Below are 19,332 nucleotides of genomic sequence, written 5' to 3'. Positions count from 1 at the left end.
AACGAATGGGTGGGGGGCTCTGCGCACAGAACCCTCTCTATTTCTCCCAGCGGCCGCTCTGTGGACGCGATACAGGCCTGAAAGCAATGGTTTTGTGTAAAAGAGGGGCAGCGCCCCTGACAGAACTGCCCCAGGTCTTAAAAATACCACAGTTTTTGCATCTTGGCAGCGCAAGCGCCTGTACAGGGCTGTGTTAGCAGCCCCCCGGCCTTCCCCGCGAAAGACACACCACCACGCCTGCGGGGGTTTCCTCGCGGCCCGGAGCACCGCTCCCTCCCTCAGCCCCCGTCCCTTCACCGCCCCCCGCCATCCCCGGGCCTACCCCGGCCCCGGGGCTCCGGTTCCCCGGCGCGGCCCGGCCTGAGGGGAGCGGCCGCACCGCCCGCCCGCCGGCAGGGGGCGCCCCGGCCCCGCCGCTGTGCCGGCTGATGGCGGCGGCGGGAAGAAGGGAAGGGGAGGAGCGGGCGGGCGGCCCGGCCTTCTGTCCCTCCTCACGTCTGCCCCTCGGTGTGGGGCTGAGGGCACGGTGGGTAGCCCCCCCCGCCTCCCCTCCGCTCCTTGTCCGCAGGGTCTTCCGTGAGGCGAAACCGCCCTCCGGTGGTGGCGGCGGTGGCGGCAGCAGCGGTGGCGGCGCGGGGAGAGGTGTGCGGCGCCGGGCGGGCCCGCCGCGCCCCGCCGGAGCCCGGAGCAGCAGCAGCCCTCGCCAGGTCGGTGCCTGCCGCGCTCGGGTCCGTCGCCTCCTCCCGGGGCCGAGCCCGCTTTGCGTGGAGCCAGCGAGCCCCTGCCCTTCCTTAAAGCCATTTTTAATTGTTATTCCTTTCATGTCGCCTTCCCCGTTTCTCCTCAGATGACGGTTCCCGTCGGGGGGGCGGGGGGCCGGGCCCGCCGGGGCACCCGGGGGCTGCAGAAGGCCCCAGGTTGTTGCACCCACCTTGTCCCAAGGGCTGGGGCTCCCCGGGGCCTTTAGGGCTGGGATGCCTGCAAGCTCTCCTGAGGAAAAGCGCTTCCTTAGGGTTTTTTTGTTTTCTTTTGTTTTTTATAAGCTAAGTTGGAAGTGTTCTGTGAGAACTGGACTTTTTTTCTAGGTAAAACATGGTCATGCTTTATCATCAGCTCTGAAGAGGCAACATTCACAATCGGGAGTGTGTAAAAATGTGATTAGAAAATAGCTGGAGACAAAATGCAGTGACTAGGTTAAAATTGAGAAGCGTTTGAAGAATCCCTGAATTACTCCTTAGTTTAGCTCCACTTTTTTTTCTTTCCCCCCAAGAGTAATTAAATTTTGAATACTGTCCAACTGAACATCCTTTTAGATTTCAAGCTGTTATTAGCTGCTGTTTAGAGAACTTGCAAATCTGCCAAACACACGTATCTGACATCTTTACACTTTTCTAGCGATGTCTCGTTTGACATCCAGGAACACGCAGCAGCCACAACGCGTGGATGTTCACGGCAGCTTGGCAGCTGGAGATGCAGAGAATCTGCGGGAAGTCTCCCAAGTTCCAGGGAAAGCTTGCTTTTCCTCCTCTGCACTGTGAAGCTATTCTTAGTGAAGTGGCTTTCACTTTTAAATCATTGACTATTTCTGCGTGTACGTTTTTCCTCCAGAATAAAGTATTAAAATAAGAAAAAGAGTGTCCAAACAGGAGTCTCAAGCTGCTGATTTGTTATTAGTAAATATCTTGCACTGTAATGGTTTTATTTCTAGCTAGACAAACACCAGACCTTTTCAGAAAGGTACGATGTCAATGTTCCAAGTTAACTGTTCTGTGAAAATAATACCTTTACTGTAACTTTTCCAAATGGGAGTAACAAGTATTTGGGCAGTAATCTGAGAAAGAATATGAGGTTACAGGCAAGGAATTGTTATAGGAACATAAATCACCTTTTAATATTATTTTCTTTTCTCATCATTGGCAACTTATATACTACAGGAACAAAAGAAAAGTCTCCTTATCCTCTTTTCAGGTGGAAAACGTTTAATGCAGCAAGAGTAAGTGAAAGGGGTTTTTTTAAATGCTGAGGAAAAATTCACATCTCTATGCAAGACTATATAGTGGGGGAGGGAACCACCTGTATTGGTCTTGCCCAAACACCGTTACTATTTTGAGCTGAAAGTGTAGTTATGAAATACTTGAGTGTCAAGGTGTGAAAATAGGTGTGTCACGGGTCCAGGTGTGAAAATAGATCAAACGCTGACGCCGTTGCCTTTTGCCTTCTCAGCAACAGCAGGAGGAGTTCAGGTTTTGTGTCAATACGTCTGGTTGACGGCGTCTGGTTGTTCTAACTGCTGGTGGAGTCGCTGGTTTTGGTGATTGGGCTCTTACCAGGACAGAGTATTTTGCTGGGGATTTAAGAAAGACAGCAATTATCGTAAGATTAAAAATACACTCACAAGGACTGGCAACATGAACGTTTTTCTGCTGCGTAAATGTTAAGTCGTAACAAACCAAGAATATCCACGTGCTTTAAATGTGTTAAGTGTGTTGTGTGGCAGGAGGCCAAAGCTCAAGTCTTCAGTCATCTGGGAAGTGTAAGTGGCCTGTCTAATTCCTACCACTCTTTAAACTGTTTGGTTTTCCGTAATGGCTGCAGGGTTTTGGAGCAGGATATAGCGTAAGATCAGGTGGTTGAGTCTGAATTGCCTTGTTTAGACTTGCTGCCACATAGTCCTTGATCTTGTAAGAGAACTTTTGCATGCATGAGTCCAACTGCAGTTATGGTATTTAGACATTAAATACCATGTTAAACCTAATTTTTCAGACATGGTTTTAAAATACCATGTTTCATCTTCCTTTTTTTTTGTTACATCTGACATATTTTGCTTATCTTGAAATGTGCATTTTGGGGTGAAGCTTAATAAAATGTATAAGGTTTTTGTTACACTGTTTACAAATGGTTGAAAGTTCACATCTAAAACCTGCCTATGGAGTAGTATGTGTGCTTTGATGTTTCTCCCCTTTTAGTGGCTGGTAAAATCCTGCTCAGCTGCAGAGTACCAGAGTGGGAATGTTTACTTGAAACATTACTTACAACTTTATTTTTTTTTTTTTAACTTTAAAAATTATTTTCAAAGATGCCCACAAAGTGTAATAACTTCACCAGTATAAGCTGAATAAACTGAAAATGTCTAATAGGCCAAGGTGAGCTCTCAGTGTATGAATACATGTTCTTTTTTTATCGTTTAATTGGTTTAGGCCCAGTGATGACAGTTCTCTTGAGAGGCAGCCAGTTTCTGCAGAAAACTTGTTCCAGCGTTTAACGCCGCAGATACCTGAAGCCTCTTGAAAAGAAAAAGCAGCTTTCTCAATGACTAGCAAAGTGAGTCCTAACTTTACAGTAACTGTTGCTCTATGAAAACAAACTTTGTGAAGCTTTACTAAGGTTTTGAACTAGTTTGATGCATAATGAAGGTGGCTCCAACCTGTTAATTGCAGAACGGGTACGTCAGCCCTTCCAAGCCCTGTCCCCGTGTGTGTGTGAAGAACATCCAGACTGCCAGCCACGAACATCAGGCCTCTGGGGATGGGTGTCTGAGCTACGACATAACTTCATTCACTTCTAGAGGGATGCTCTATACCTCAGTATTACTTCTTCCTGTTTCCTGAAATCGCTGTGCATCTGAGATGTTCCAAATGGTCTTAAAAATTTTCACCATCTTTCTTGTTCTCGGTTTTACATCTGGCTTTAAATACTAAACAGGTGAACCTACTAGTACAGTACTTATTTTCTTGTTTGGTTGGGTTTTTTTTTAAACAGTGCATTTGCTCTGGCTTTTTTCCTTAATAGCTAGCTGATTTTAAACTCCTCTGTATGAGGAATTATTAAACTTCAGAGGACTTAAATTATCATCAGAATGAGTAGGATATCAGCTGGGTTTTGTCAGCAGGAAGTTTCAAGGGATAGTAATAGATAATTCTGCATTTTTGTTAAAATTGTCTTCGAATTTTGTAGTGGTTAGCCTTCTAAGCAAATGTTAAAGTTTCAAAGAGGATGGATGTTTCAGGAGAAACAAACAATATCCAGAATTATTATAATTGACTCCAAGAAAATATTTTTAAAGGTCAAACCCAACCCTCCCTTGCTTCAAAATTTAAGCCCTGTTGTACTATTGTGTTTCATTCTGGGGACTTTGGGGGCAGGACTACCCTGCATTTGCCTTCTGCAAGTTTCTTATGCTTTTTGTCTTTCCTCTGGAATATTAAATAACCCAAACTGTTTGACCCTATGTCGAATCACTAGTTAGTCTGATGGGCTAGCTAGGTTCACGTAGACCTTGGAGCTCATCTGGAATCTGAGTCAGAAGTGGCTTCTTTTTCGTAACATTATCCTGAAGTTAGTTGCATAGAAAGCAACATTATATTTCTATTTTGCGAGTTGAGCGTTCAGAATCTGGGCTAGTACCATTAAAGAAAGTACTGTTACTTTACTGGCATAACACTGAACATGAAAATCAGAGATTTGGTCTGAAGTGCAAATAAATTGCTTGGTTTACTTCACCTTGTAGCACGTTGCTGGCACCTCAGTGTAACTGGCAGTCTCAGTCTAGCACAACCTCAGACTAAAATGCTATAGTGCTATAAATCTGGAGTGTTGCATATTTGTCAGGAGCTAATGAATGCGATGGACCACAAAGTGTTTTTCTTTCTTGGAAGTTTTAATTTCTCTTCTGTAAGCAATAAGTGTAAGCAAGCATTGTATGGTTAATGTCTTATTCACACTGGCTGTATTTATTTCTTTGCATTGGCAGGTTCGTTTATGAGATTGGAAATAACTGTGATATCAAGCATCCGTCTGGATGCAGAGGTCTTTTCACAGCGGATACGCAGCATTGGTAAACGGATTTGCGGATTTGCATGGGGTAAAAATGGAGGCAGAAATAAACTTCTGAATTGAATCTCAGCCCAAGGAATGATGGCTTCTCAGCCGTATACACATGCTTTCAATATCTCCCCAATAGAAAATAGGAGATTGTGCATAAATGGAACACCATGGATTTGGCATCTCCTGGAAGAATGTGTCGAGAACGCGTGGGAGTATTGGAGCGTTGTCATAGGACTGATTTCCATTGTCTGTTTTCTGTTTGCTGCACTACCGTAAGTTTAAACTCTTAAGAGTTTGAATCCTCAGATTCAAACATGAGTAATCTTGCCTGAAGCTTTTTTCAAAAGCTGCCTTTTTTTTTTTTTTTTATTTTATCTTGGATATGTTTCTCCATCTGCATAATACAGATACAATATGCCAGAGAAGCATGTTGTTCATGTTTGCAAAAATATTTGGTGGTTGACAAATGAGCTTGATGTACTGTTCTGTTGTACTGAATTGACGCTAATCTCTGCCACTTAGAGCAAATGAGAATAAATCACCTCTTCTCTCTTATCTTCTCCACCCTGAGATGTGTGTGCACACGCAGGCACACTTGCAGCAGAAGCTGGCTCAGTGTTTATTTAAACCACAGGCTGTATCACCGGTACGGTCGTGCTGGCTCCTGCCAATTAAATTTGGACCAGGAAAAGGTCAGAAGCGGCACATGAGTTAGAGCTTTGGTAGCGTGAAATCAGCTGCTGTTTGGTTGCTGGCACGGGGTTCAGGTTTCAAATATGTCGGTAGGAGATGACAAAGGAAAAGTAGAAATGCTCCCAGCAGGTGAAAATGCCTGAAACAAAATGGGATTGACTCCAAAGTCTGTCCCCATAAGGGGGATATAATTTACCGAACTGGTAAAAGGGCTATGGAAATCAAGCAAAATAAAACCACTTTTAGTAAGCTGTTGAGCTTCAGAAATATTAGTTGAAAGGGGGCTTTACATTAAAACTGTCATGTTAGTGAGCATGGAATTCATCAAGATTTGTCTAATGGACTCGCGTTTGGGATTGCTTCATAGTCCCCATTGTGAGTCAGAATAATAGTTCTCCAATTTAGAGGCTAAGTGTAGTTGTCAACTCTTTTAGCAGCTTTGTTCATTCTTAGCCCTTCTATGTTAAATAAGTGTTTTTCTTATTTCAGTATTTTAAAGGCCGGTATTTACAGCAGATAACTATAAAATGCTTACAGCCTAGTTCTGGTGACCAGAAAATGGTATTTCAGTGCAGGCCACAAAAAAGGAGCACGTGCAAGCAGTAATGAGGTTGTGATTTGAGTCTTTTGTTATGTTAGAGGAAGACATGGTGAGCTATAGTGATACTGAGTTCTTCTTCAAAAGGTAAGTGGAGTATTGCTGTGATAGGTCTCTTGTGGCTAGAGTTTTAATCTTTCTTTATTCAGATTTTGAAAAATGTGCTTTTGAGCTTATTAAACGTTTTTTGCTTACGCTATTTTACAATTACTTCTGGAATTTGTGCCAGTCAAATTTACGTTGCCTATCGGAATGGAAGAGTGGATCAAGCGCTGTCTTTGGGCTTTCTGCTGTGTTGGATAGCTGGAGATCTTACAAATTTCGTAGGCTGTTATTTAACAAATCAACTGCCAATTCAGGTAATCTGTCAATATTCCTACTTTTTGATTTATCCTTTTCAATCTGGCCCTTTAAACTCTGGGATACCTTAATATTGCACTGTGAAGTACCTACTGGGAAAGAAAATAGTTTTGTATTCTGTTAACTGATCTACCATCTGTCAAATAAGTCATAATTTTCCAAATATTTACATTGATACTGTTATGTGTTATAGGAACCATTTCACGCTTGTAATTAACATTCAAAGAGACTTACTGGGTGTTACTCAGTGATGAATGAAGTGGGGAATTTTCATTTAACTTCAGCTTCAAAGTAAGCTTGCAGAGCAAATGGGGCTGTGGAAGGAGGTTGTGTTGTTTAGCTTGTAATAGATCAAGCTCTTTTGGGGCAGCTACTCTATAAACTGCCTCTTGTGTTTTGGACTTTTTTTTTTTTTTTGTAAGAAAACTGTTTATTAACAGAGAGATACTAGTTCAAAGCTGTTAATGTCTGACTAATTTGAAAATTTATTTTCTTCATTAAAGGGGGGGTGTCTCTGAAAGGAACAGTCGTTTTCAGCAGTACATTAATTGTGCCTGAAACTTTCTTATCTGGGGTTTTAATTTTTGACTCTTAATTAAAAGAGACAGAGGTATGTGTCAGCCACCTGCAGACATTTTCACAAGCTGGAGAGGGACCCAAGGCTGTACAGACTTTTACAACAGGCTTTTACGACTTAAAGTGTGGTGCTAACCATTCCATCTCCCCCTCATGAAAAGGGGAAGAGAGAATGTTGGGTTCGTCTTCCTGAGATAAGAAGCACTGGGTAAGATCAGCAGTTTCTGAGGTGCTGGGAAACTAGATGGAGCAGACTTAAGCTTCTGGGCAGGAAGGATTTCTGTCTGCCCAGGTAGGAATTTGTGCTACGCATCCTGGGAAACGGCCAACTACTGCGATTGTGTCAGCAAGTCCCTGTTGCATAAGGTTTAACTGCATTCATCTGCAGTGCTCCAGCTTGTTTTGTACTGGAAAGGCTTTTTTTTTTTTTCCTGGCAGTGTTTTGGTATTTGTCATTCACATTATGATTATGAAGCAAAATTTCCATGCAGTTATAAGGTATTTTGAACTATTTGTATACTGAACAAGTAAATGTGTCTTCTCTTTCAGATTGTCACTGCCATTTTTTATGTTAACATGGATATAGTTATGATTTCACAATTTGTCTACTATAAGCTCAAGAATCAGAAGATGTCAAAATGTAAGGTTTTTCATCAATTAAAATGTTCTCCATAACGTAGCACACTCTGGTATTTTCTACAGCATTTAAATAATTTTTTTTCAGAGAGATCAAAAAATAGAGTGCACGAATTCCGGTCAGAATTGCTAGACCTATTGCTTCCAGTTTTCTCAGGTTCTTGTGAAAATCCTACCCTTTCTCTTCTCTTCCTTTCTGCCTTTCTCTTTTCTTACCCATGTAGTATCTGTCAATATTTTCCATGTAGTACTTTCAGTTTATGTAGACATAAAAAATGCAGTAGTTTTGTGGAATCTGGTTCTGTATTTTAACTTACTCCATGGTTTTACTATCTCCTTACAGCTATCTAAATATATGTATAAGTTGAAAGCAGGCATTATTCCTTTGTGCGGTTCAGTTAGTTTTCTGTATGTTGATTGAAACCGGACTTTGTTTGCTTATAGCATAAAATATCTTGACATCTTCACGTGTTCTGTTTCATATAGTTAAACATATAGTTAAAAAACATATTCAAGGGGAATGAAATTACTTGAGTTGTGCTTCATAAAATCCTGGCAGTAGTTGGAGTATTCAGCCTACCAATGGACTACTGTTTTGACTGAAATGGAAGACAGAAAGCTCTGTTCACATTGTATCAAATCAAAAACATTAACTCATCAATCTGAAAAAAAACTAAAGTATCAAAGAAAATCCATGGTACAGCAGAGGTAACAAAAAGCTGAAGTAAAACAGATGCCTGCCCAGCAGACTAAATAGGGATAAAGCAGATTCATTCAATATGGAACTGATAATAAACCTGGAGATAGGTCAGCGCTGAAGATATTTCCTTCCTGCTGCCTACTCTTGAAAACAAACACAGGCTTTTGTACGTTTTAACTGCCAGTGCCTGTTTCAGCTCAATGGTTTGCATAGCTGGAGAGGGAAGAATGGTACTGTGATTAAAGCTGCAAGAGAGGGCTTTTCAATACCCACTTCTGGAGCAGTTCCCCTCCAGAACTGGGTCAGTTTTGCGTCGCAGAGTGCAGCCTGTAGAACAGCACTGCTAAGTCTGTGTTGTTTAGACTCCAGGTCTTTAGGGCAGGCTTTCTGACACCGTACAGCAGGTTGTTCCGCTGCTAACAGTGACTGCAGGACTTCACCAGCATCTCACGTAGCTCCAGGGTTCTGCAGGGTTGTCTGCTATTTTCAGGTTGTCTTGTAGGTGTCTGTGAAGACTTGCTGTATGGAGTCTGTGTCTTTGAATACCTGAGTCTCAGTAAGGCTCGATATCTCAGTGACCATGGCCATAGAGACTGGTCCAGCACAGCCCTTAGATTGCACATTGATCCAAAAGATATTTTCATTAATTTCCATTTCAAATATCCTTGCTTTTGCAGTTTTTAATCAAGATATCTTGAGAGAAACTCTTACATTCCATTCTACTTAGCAGCTTTCTGTTTATCAGCTGTTATTTAATTGTAAATTGTTAGGAGTTAATATAAGAGATAAGCTGAGTATGAAAATTTTCTCTCGGTAGCAATACCCATTTCAGGAATTCACCTCCTGCTCCTGCACTGCTACCCTCAGTTGTTGCACAAAGACACAGCACAACTATGATGGTGGGCACAGAGCCCAGAAGAAAGAGGTGGACTTACATTGCTGCCAAGAAAAAGATACCTGAAATCGTACCTTTAAGTTTACATATTCATATCGCAAACAAAAAGTAACCTCAAATCGACAGCAGATGTTATTTTTCAGCTAATTTGTTTGTGTGTCGTTCTAGGCAGCAAGAGCCTGAAGAGTTTCTGTATAACCTGGATCGTGGTGTGCATAGCACTGTGTGTTATTTTACTCTGTCAGCTGTTACTAAGAAACCAAGACCAGAGTACAGTAATGGAAAGAAGTAATGTAAGTTCTTACCTGCTTCCATTCCAAAAAAAATCCCATCCAAAAGTGCCTTGAAAAGATTGTGTACTCTGAGCTTTAAAGAAAATTGCTTGACGTTTTTAACAATGATTTTAGAAATCATAAATGTGGCACTATGTGGATGTTTTAACTATGGACCATACATCCCAAAATAAAAGTTATAAAATTGCTTCTTTTAGCAGCTTCCTGTGTTTCGGGCTTATTCTGTCCCTTGGGTCGCTAGGATGTGCCGCTCTGAAATAACACGTATTCGTGTTGTGTTTCTGCTTGTGTAAAATACTGTAGACATCCACGTAGAGACTACACAGTCACAAGTGAGATCAATAGAAGGGGAAAATTACAATTGTACCTGCTGCCGCTGTCATTTCAGCAGGAAAGTTCACAGGCTATTCTAACAATTTGGCCTTCATACTAATGCCAGTAAAATAATTGTAATCCAGCAACATTGCCCAGCAGGGAAGCAGCTTATTTTCAAAACACAGCTAGAATGAGAAAACTAACAACTCTTAAACTGTGAAAAATGAGTATTCTGCTTTCTCCAGTCAGGATGATTCATTTTTTTTTTTTAGTGGCCCTAGCTACAGTTCTTAGTTTTGGTTTGAATTATTGTGCCCAGGCTTTTTTAGCAGGAGGACTGGATTGATATTAGTGTCGTATCCTAAAGCCCGGCACTAGTTTTGATCTCAGTCATGGCTATGATGCAGCAGTGTGCATTGTTGTGAGATAAAGATTAAACCCTTTCTAGCCCTCTTTGGTCATTTGAAGAGCAGCACTGAACTGCTTTGAAAAGAGTTCTGTCCAGAAAATCAGCCAGTGGACTCTCAGCTTAATCCTCTGAAATGCCTGAAAACATTCTTGCCAAAATACATGTACCTTTCTTTTTCAGAATTCTCTTGATATGATTGAAATGTCAGGCTTCATTTGCGGCTATATATCCTGTGTGTTTTACTTGGGAAGTAGATTTCCTCAGCTGTATAAAAATGTAAGTAGCTTTTTGCTAAGTATACTTGTATGCATTACAAAATAATCTCTGTTGCATTAGATGTTGGATTCTCCCTAACAGTGAGTCCTCTTGAACTTGAAAGCCTATTTTGCTTTTGTGACTGTCTAAAATGATAAAGAAAAAAATACGGGTTTTTTTTCCCATTCAGAGAAGGATGGTGAGAATTTTAGGAAAATGATGTTCTTTGATTGATGGATAAGGATTGTTTGGCAGGGGAAGAGGAAGTGAAATATTTACAGTTGGATTTATCAGAACAGAAACACGCTTTGTGTGATTGTTGTCATGGGCGAGTGATATCTCCCGTTTTCTTTCTCCAAACTATTCTACCATAAGTGACCAACCATGGGATCAAAAGTTAGAATTAACAGAAAATTAGTTCAGAATTTTAGCCCCTTTTCACAAAGATGCCATTACTTTTTTTCCCACAGCCTCTTCACTATCAGTATATTAAAAAAACCAAACCAAAAACCAAAAAAACCCCAAACACAAGAGAAGACCAGAAGATTTTACATTGTCAATTATATCCAGGCATTGTAATTGATTATGGAAATGATTAGTTCATTTCCAAGCCTATTCATATTCCTCCTCTCCCTTTTTTCTTCACAGCTGGAATACCACAATATTTTCAAAAAGGTCTACTAAACAGACTGATAGAGCAACAGGTTTCTTAAGAACTAAGTATCGTTTGGAAGCAGGTTATCCTTGCTGCTTTGCACTTATATAAAAATTACATTAATTGGAGCTGCTCCTAAGGACTGTAATAATTTCTGTAGTTTTCAGCGATACGTGGTGAAAGTACTAAGCTCAGAGGATTCAGAGCCCAGGAAGAGATGGACAAAAATGACTGAAAGTCTGGATGTGTTATAGTACAACATGCCAAAACTATCTATAACTGGCTACTGTGATACATGTTTTAACATTTCTTTCTGTTTGTAAAAACTTCTTTGCATTTAGTTCCAAAGAAAATCAACAGAAGGCACCTCTTACCTGCTGTTTGCGTTAGCCATGATGGGAAACTGTACATATGGACTGAGCCTTGTTTTAAAGATGCCAACTACCGAATCCTTTCGGGCCCTCTACTTTATACACCATCTTCCATGGCTCATTGGGAGCTTTGGGGTTTTGTTCCTAGACATTTTTGTATCCTTTTCCTGTTATAACTGAAGTTTCTCAGGATAGACTTAATAAGTAGGTCAGAAATTAAGTGGATTTTTTTTTTAAATGAAAACTTTTTCTATGATTCTAACCTGATCATAAAATCTTCTTTCTGAACAATCATTTGTATGTTTTTTATAATAATATTTCTTTATAAGAATAAGAAGTTTCTAGAAAATACCTACATTAAAGCTGCATTGCACAGGTTAATTTATATCTTGTACAGATTAACACAATATGCTTCAGCATGGTCCTGAAGTCACTCTTCATTTTATCCTGTTGTAGAGTTTGAGTTCATGGAGTTAAGCACCAAGATGTTTTCAGACACAAACCTGAAATTCTTATTTCAGGAGAAATCAGAGTATCTCCTCTTTATGCTCTTTTAAATGAAAGTACAAGCTATAGTAACAAGACAGGTGACTATAAACCTGTAGTGAACAGTAAGACCAAGTACCACCACATCACTGTCCACTAGGCTTTTAAAGCAAAAGTACAATATTAGTATAAAAAGTACAAATATGTAGTATAACATGTACAAAAGTAGAACATATAGTATACTAAAAGTTGGGCAGGGAGGGTTGCTGTCTGATAAATGTAAAAAAAACCAAAAAGCCCCAAACCTGCCTGTTCTTAAATGCAAATATAGAATTACAGCTTTGAGAATTTGGTTAAATTGTGTTACTGCAAGATTGCATGAACGTCAGAGACAAACAATGAGGTTTTGGCAAACTTAGTTTCAGAAAATAGCACTTAACAAAGAAATGCTGCAGCTACCCTTAACTGCATAATTTGGGGCAAAAATCAGATGCATTGAGACACTGAGTGCTTCTGAAAACCAGCAGCTCTGCTCACTGAGTCATGCGAAGGGCTAACCAGCTACGCAGTTGTCTAGATTAGTATGTCAATGTCTTGAAAGTCCTGAGCAAACTTAAAACACTATAATTTATTATTCTTGTATTCAGGGGATGTACGTAAGATGCCCACAGTATATTGGTTATTGTTAGTTGTGCTCGTTCTAGACTGAGCATTAGCGTTTTGTGATCAAGACATTAAAGGCAAAACATTTATACTAATATTGTACTTTTGCTTTAAAAGCCTAGTGGACAGTGATGTGGTGGTACTTGGTCTTACTGTTCACTACAGGTTTATAGTCACCTGTCTTGTTACTATAGCTTGTATTTTCATTTAAAAGAGTATAAAGAGGAGGTTTTCTGATTTCTCCTGAAGTAAGAATTTCAGGTTTGTGTCTGAAAACATCTTGGTACTTAGCCCCACGAACTCAAACTCTACAACAGGATAAAATGAAGAGTGACTTCAGGACCATGCTGAAGCATATTGTGTTAATCCATTCCATATTAAAAGGAAGTTCTTTACCAGATTTACCTGGAACAGTTCCAGAAGTTATGATTCCCAGGCATCAGTCTTGTCTTTCTGATTAAAGTAACTCCAATCAGACTAGCAATGGGACAGCCGACCCTGGCCTGTGGATGGACTGTTAAATTATGCTGTCGTTCAGCAGAGCCATCTGTGGGGTTTTTTTTGCATCTCCAGCCATGGTGATTTAAATGGGCAGTTTAGTGAAACATTCTGCAGCGTGGGAACACAATACTCCACTGCAGTGGTGAGACTAAACTGTGGTTCGTGGCCCCTTTGGAGATAAATTGTAGTTTTCTCTTTTACGAGACAATGCAGACTGCAGGGATTCAGGGTTGGTAGCCCGTGTGGCTCGTTGGAGCGCTCAGGCCTTTTGTTCCCTGAGCAAAGTAGGGACTCTTTCTTCCACCCCCAGTTGGAAACACAAACCAGCCAGTATTTATTTACCCAAAAACCCCTAGAACTTGATCTTGATGACCCTTACAGTACGTTGTGTGCATATTTGCAGATGCCTTTCTATGAGGTACTCTGAAAAGAAACTTGTATAGGCCCCAAACCTCCCCCTCTCCGAGCCCTGCCCCAGGATTGCAGTGCCAATGTGCACATGACATTCATTTCTGGGTTCTGTCTTGATTGGAGTCTGAATCCAATCTTGCTAATAGTCCTCCAGTTCAAATTATATTGAAAACAGATGCTTCCAAATCAGGGTGAGGAGCTTATAGGAATCTAGTCAAGTATATAGTGTTAGTTGAAAATGTATGAAGTATTTGTAATCAAGAGAAAACAAAAGCAGACCTCCTGCTTTGAGAAGCCCTGAAGGTAAGGAAGTCAATGCTTTTAAAAAGAGAGCTTCATTACTGTCTCTTGCCAAGCAAGAAAATAAAACAAAAACTAACAAACTGATATGTCATGTTAGACCAGAAAACGAAGAACAGGATCACCTGGGTTTTGGAAGACAGAGGAATTAAACTGAAAAGTCACAATTGCTAAGAGGGAGGTGTTTCATAATTGATCGTTTGTGTAACAGTCTCTGCTTTGAGGAGTGGTTGCAGGAATTGCCTCATTCTAGTAGACTTTATTCCTGATAGTGTCCAGAGTTTCATTAGGTGGAAAATAAACTCTCATTTCTCAAGGTCCAAGCCAGGATTAAGAGTTCACTTACTCTGTGTCTGCTGCAGTATTCTTTTGCTTCCATCTGACACGGCTGGCGTTGACTATTTTTAGAAACAAATGGACTCCTGATCATAGCTGCAACAGCAGCTCCAGCGTTACTTAGTGCAGGATTACACTGGAGTTGTTTCAGCTCAGTTTAACAGAATAACACCGTCATCCTGTTTCCTTGGTGTCCACAGTTAAAGTTATTTGGTTGCACAATAAGCTGGTTATTTTCGATAAATAATGGAAGCATCCAATTGTTTGTGAAGTAGGAATTGTCCTCTTTTCATTTTAAGAGGAGTTTCAGAGCATTACACATCTGAGTTATAAATTGGACACGATTTTCTTTTCCAGTAAATGTTTCCTTCCAACTACAGCTTTGCAGTGGAAGGTGGTTGGAGTTTCTCAAGCAACCACAAAGCACAGGGTTTAAATGGGCCTGACAGGGCGCCCGGGCAGTCAGAGACACTTAGTCTGGGTTTGCCTACTGTCGGGTTTCATGGTGGACCTTAGAGCTTTTTTTTTTAATGCATGATTACTTCATGTTTCACTCGTACACAAGGATGCCGTACTACATACTTTAAAATCAGCTGATGAGCAGTTATGCCCTTAGACTGGTAGCACCAGCCATCACTAAGTTTCTGAGACTGAATCTAGTACAAGTTTTTCCAGAAAACTTTGTCCTTTTCTGTGAGTCTGCTACCCTCTTTCACCCTGTTCCTTCCTCCCCTGCTCCCCCCAAAACCAAACAACTCTGCTTTGTGTTTAGTGCAGACAAAGCCTTTTACCAAGATTTTTGCCTTTTTTTTTTATTATTTTTTATTTGACATCACCCTATTGTCAGAGAACTGTGTTCAGATCCTCCGCATGTACTTCTTTTCATTAAGCAGAGCCCGGTTGTTACTAGGTGGCCAAAGTATATTCAGCAAGAGCCAAGCTGTTGTACACAGACTCTTCTCTTGCACCTTTTGTGATTTGCAGGGCAACCACTTGGAATCCATTATATACTTCTACAAAACATCACGCTTTGTAATTTAATTACACTGTGCAGAGAATATAAGTCTGACTTGACAATTCAGCCCGGAGAGTTTCCCAGCCAAACATACCACTTCTCTGCGCTCCTGTAAATACCAGCTTTTGTCTCAAAACTGTTTCATTTTTTGTCATTACGTTGTTTAAATCAAGGAAACGAATTTGATACACTAGCTCAGTGGCTGTCCTGAACTTTACTCTGAGAAGTCAGTTTGGTTGTCTCCTCCACTTTGGGCTGTCTGCATGCTTAGGTCTTAAAAAGTTTCCCCCAGAAAGTCAGACTTGAGCAGCAAGTTAGTTTCTGTATTAAGTAGTCTTAGCGGTTTAGCATTTATTTTAAACATATGAGCAGCTGAGTACGTATGCTACAAAACTTATTCTGGAAATACTGTTTGATAAGCTCCCCGTAACTTGTGTTTATTCCTCCTTAAAAGTTCTGTTGCTGTTGCCAGCTTGGTGGCTGAGAGTCCCAAGCCCACAGTGTGATTTCAGCAACTTTGATTCCCAGTTCAGTGTCTTTTTCCACCAGTGGAACTGTTAAGACTCGGGGAGGTGCTCAGCTGCAAGTATAGCAAGGCCTATAAAAAAGAAAAAGGCAGGAAATTTAAGTGGTAGGTATATATGCCATAAAACTAATTTGCTAAGCAATAAGAAGAAAGCATTCCCCACATAATTCTGTAGAAATACTAAAAACGGAGCACTGACCTGCTGTCTCTGAAGGAAATCCTGTCTAGTCTTTAGTTGGTTGGCCTCAGAGGTGGGACGCTGGAAGGCTTTGGGAAGGTGGGATAATTCTTGGGGCTCTGCCTAGGATGTAGAGAATTTCCTCTCCATTCATCCAGGCCTCCCAGAAAGCTGCTTTTTTTTTTTCCTCCCCTCCTTACTTTTATAAGAAATCACGTACATCAAACTTCTCACAACTATTGTCTGCCAGCCAAGTTATTTTAACTGATCTAAAGTGTTTCTGGTAGAATTCTATATGTCAGATTTCCTCCCAGAGAAATGATTTCATTTTTAAATGGGGTTTTACATCTAACAGTAGCGGTGATTTGTGAAACCTGGACTTCTAAGAGTGTACTTTGGACTTTGTACAAGGTACCTGGCTGTACTCATGGCCACTTGTTTCTACACCACGTACCTTTAAAACTGCTTTCACGCAGATCCTCGTGTTAGAGGCTCCCTACTTGATTTACACCTGCTTCCACCCATCTGATGTCCTTCTTAAAACTTTCTTCCTTGAAGTTAGATAGCAAGTAATGCTGGGTTTAGCATGGTCTGCTGCTGAAATCACTCCCTCTTTTAGGAAAATTAAAAAAAAGTTCCCAAAGTGAGCAGAAAAACAATAGGAGACCCAAACCCTGCCGTACAGAGGGGATTTGCTCTTTGCTGGCTGGTGGTGGCTTGGCTTTGTGAAGACAGTTGCTGCTTTCCATCGCAAGTCATTTCCATCTCGATGTACTGTGCTTAGAAAATCTTTATGCTGTGAGGTGCTGTGTGTGTTTCTTAGCCTGGAATAGAAAAGAATACTTAAGGGAAGGGCATAGCTGGATAGGTCTGTATGAGATCTTCATGTCTTAAAATGGTATCTCTATCAGAAAACAAAGTCTTTTGTAACAAGTTCGGTACTCAAGCCTAAAACTCCCCAACTATCTAGCAAAAATTCTGAAGAGTAAGAAATCTCTCCTATCAGTTATAGATGCACACCCCTGATTTATTTATTTATTTATTTATTTAAAGGCTGTCTATGCTCTAAGTCAATAATTTTGTTTGAGAGCTGGAACCATCAAGAAAAAGGATGAGTTTGTTAATTCTTTTTAGATTGGCAGTATTTCCAATGGTCTATTTGACAACAGAAATAAATAATTACGTCCAATTGCACAATTCTGTGTTGAAAACAGCATTAAATATCGAGTCATAGCGTTGTCTGCGTGCCAGTGCCTGTAAATATCGAACCGCCTAGAATTTTGCAGGAAATGAGAATTTTGGTTTCTGATCAGGCCCTGCTGATCTATTTCTAAAAGTTTTGAGTAACTTCCCCTCCTCCCCAGCATCCCCCCTCAGCCTGGCCCCGCAGTATTTAGTATTTAGAGGCTGGAGTAGTACAGGGCAATATGTTGGATTCCACACTGTTCCTTATGCTGCTGCTAACGAATTTCACACTTAGGACCCTTGCAAGCACGAGGATGAGGTAGTAAAGGAGATTTCATGTGTATTTGAGCCATATAACTAAGGGGATCTGAAGTTTTGGGATAGAATTTTTCTGTATGTTCCCTTTTCTAGTGTTGCACGTAAAATATGATTAAACTTTTTGCTGTAAAGTAGTGCTGAAAATGAGCGTTAAGTTGGTTTTGGAAAAGGTCATATGCTAATGTAGAAAATTCCTCAGTTGGGATTAAATAAATGGATAATACTTACACTACAGTACATGAATTAGATACAGCAAGTTTTAAGCTTTCCTCTGCGGACTGTGGTATTCAGAGTCAGTGCCAGAACGAAATGGATGGCTGCTTTTATTCTGTACAGCTTATTTTGGTTTTAACTGAAAGCAAGTGCTGCAATGCTACCTCTGTATCACAGTTAATTACTTCCTTACCCCGAAAATACCAGGTGACTGTGCAGTTTGTCCTGTATGGGCAGCACAGGGGCCGGCGGGCTGGGCTGGTAGCGCTGGAAGTGGAGCCCTTGCTGGTGAACGAGGAGCCTGCCTAGTGTCGGGCTGGGTTCCGCTCCGCGTTTGGTTGGATTTTGCTCCTGGATGACTTTGACAAACAGTTAAGATTGCAGTTGCTTAGGGACCACATTTATTACTTACTTTTTATTATTTATTTTGTCATTAATTTGTCATTACTTACTTGCGAATGACATGCCAATAATAAAATATTTAATATTTACTGTATTGTTTCAGGATAGATACAATTTTCCCCCCTATTTTTTTCCCCTAATTTTAGCTGTTTCTCCCCAAAGTATGATACTGAGTCACAGCAGTAGGCGCTGTAGAATTATTTATTTGCCATCATGCTACAGTGCATACCGTGGGATGACTATTTATTTTTAGATGAACACGTATATCTAGTTAACCATAGAGTGACTGGTTTAAAAACAGAGGATGAGATCACCCCGTGCCTTGAGCCCAGCCTGGAGTCACAGGCTGGTCAGTCCAGTTGCATTGAATGGAAAAGATTTGGCCTTTTTTATTCATACTCAATTTTGTGTGCATCAGAGGGAAAAACATCCGATATTTAAGTAACTTCAGTGCAGAGGATCCATTATTGATGCAAAAGCAGAAGCCTGGTGTAAGTTGGTGGGAGCCTCACGTACAGCTCATCGCAGAGTATCGCTCTGCATTTTATTTTTAAGAGTTAAAGCATTTATACATCAATACCTGTGTGTTCCAAGGATTATAATTGCTGTATGTCATCATATACCCCATAGAATGGTTTTGTACAACATGCGTTTTCTTTGCAAGCTTCTGTTTTAGATAAGTACCACAGAGAAAAAAAAACAGAGCAGCTAAGGAGACTGTACCTTGCAATTGCGGATTTTTTGCAGTGCTGTGTTGTGTTTGAAGAAAACTTTAATAAAGTTACCTCAACGAATAAACTTTTTGTTAATACTTCATTGAGTACAATGACTGACTCTTCAATAAATAAGTTTGTGAGCAAGAGGGCTGTTCTTGTAAAAAGGTCAATATGAGCATTTTATATATTTGTGGAGTTATCATGGGGCTCCTTCCTTTTGATTTCAGGTAGCTGTGAAAAGGACATGGTTAAAGTTTTGTTTGTAAATAAGAAAAAACTAAGTAAAAACAAATAAATTGAAACTAATAATAATATTCTTTTAAAATAATAAACTAATGAGTTCAATTGATCTTATCTAAACTGCTGCAACAAGTGCACACTAAAAATGAAGCATCTTTCTCTCTGAGCTTGTACAGATCTTCACGTGCCACCGATAAAGCCCCATGGAACAGGGTTGGGGTGGTTTTGGAGGGGTGGGGGGCAGCCTCATCCCCTGAAAATT

At 40.6% G+C, this 19,332-nt stretch overlaps 1 protein-coding gene across 2 annotated transcripts; it reads left to right on the top strand.

Moving 5' to 3' along the window:
• Nucleotides 1–410: 410 nt before the first annotated feature.
• On the top strand, nucleotides 411–18,930 carry LOC141927264 (lysosomal amino acid transporter 1 homolog). 2 transcript variants are annotated; one of them, XM_074834370.1, is made up of 10 exons: nucleotides 411–707; nucleotides 3,198–3,321; nucleotides 4,751–4,834; nucleotides 4,961–5,096; nucleotides 6,345–6,474; nucleotides 7,601–7,691; nucleotides 9,451–9,575; nucleotides 10,480–10,575; nucleotides 11,551–11,736; nucleotides 17,920–18,930. In XM_074834370.1, the coding sequence occupies exons 3-10, from the start codon at nucleotides 4,759–4,761 to the stop codon at nucleotides 18,019–18,021; spliced, it is 942 nt and encodes a 313-aa protein (XP_074690471.1). In that variant the 5' UTR covers nucleotides 411–707; nucleotides 3,198–3,321; nucleotides 4,751–4,758; the 3' UTR covers nucleotides 18,022–18,930. The 2 variants fall into 2 exon arrangements, with proteins under 2 accessions (XP_074690471.1, XP_074690472.1); XM_074834371.1 differs by having other exon boundaries at nucleotides 412–707; nucleotides 4,751–5,096.
• The last annotated feature ends 402 nt before the right edge of the window (nucleotides 18,931–19,332 follow it).

Source organism: Strix aluco, chromosome 9 (genome assembly GCF_031877795.1).
Source record: "Strix aluco isolate bStrAlu1 chromosome 9, bStrAlu1.hap1, whole genome shotgun sequence".
In the NCBI taxonomy this organism is placed as follows: Eukaryota; Metazoa; Chordata; class Aves; order Strigiformes; family Strigidae; genus Strix; species Strix aluco.
The sequence above is the reverse complement of the archived record's forward strand: the minus strand, read 5'-3'. Positions and strand labels throughout refer to the sequence as shown.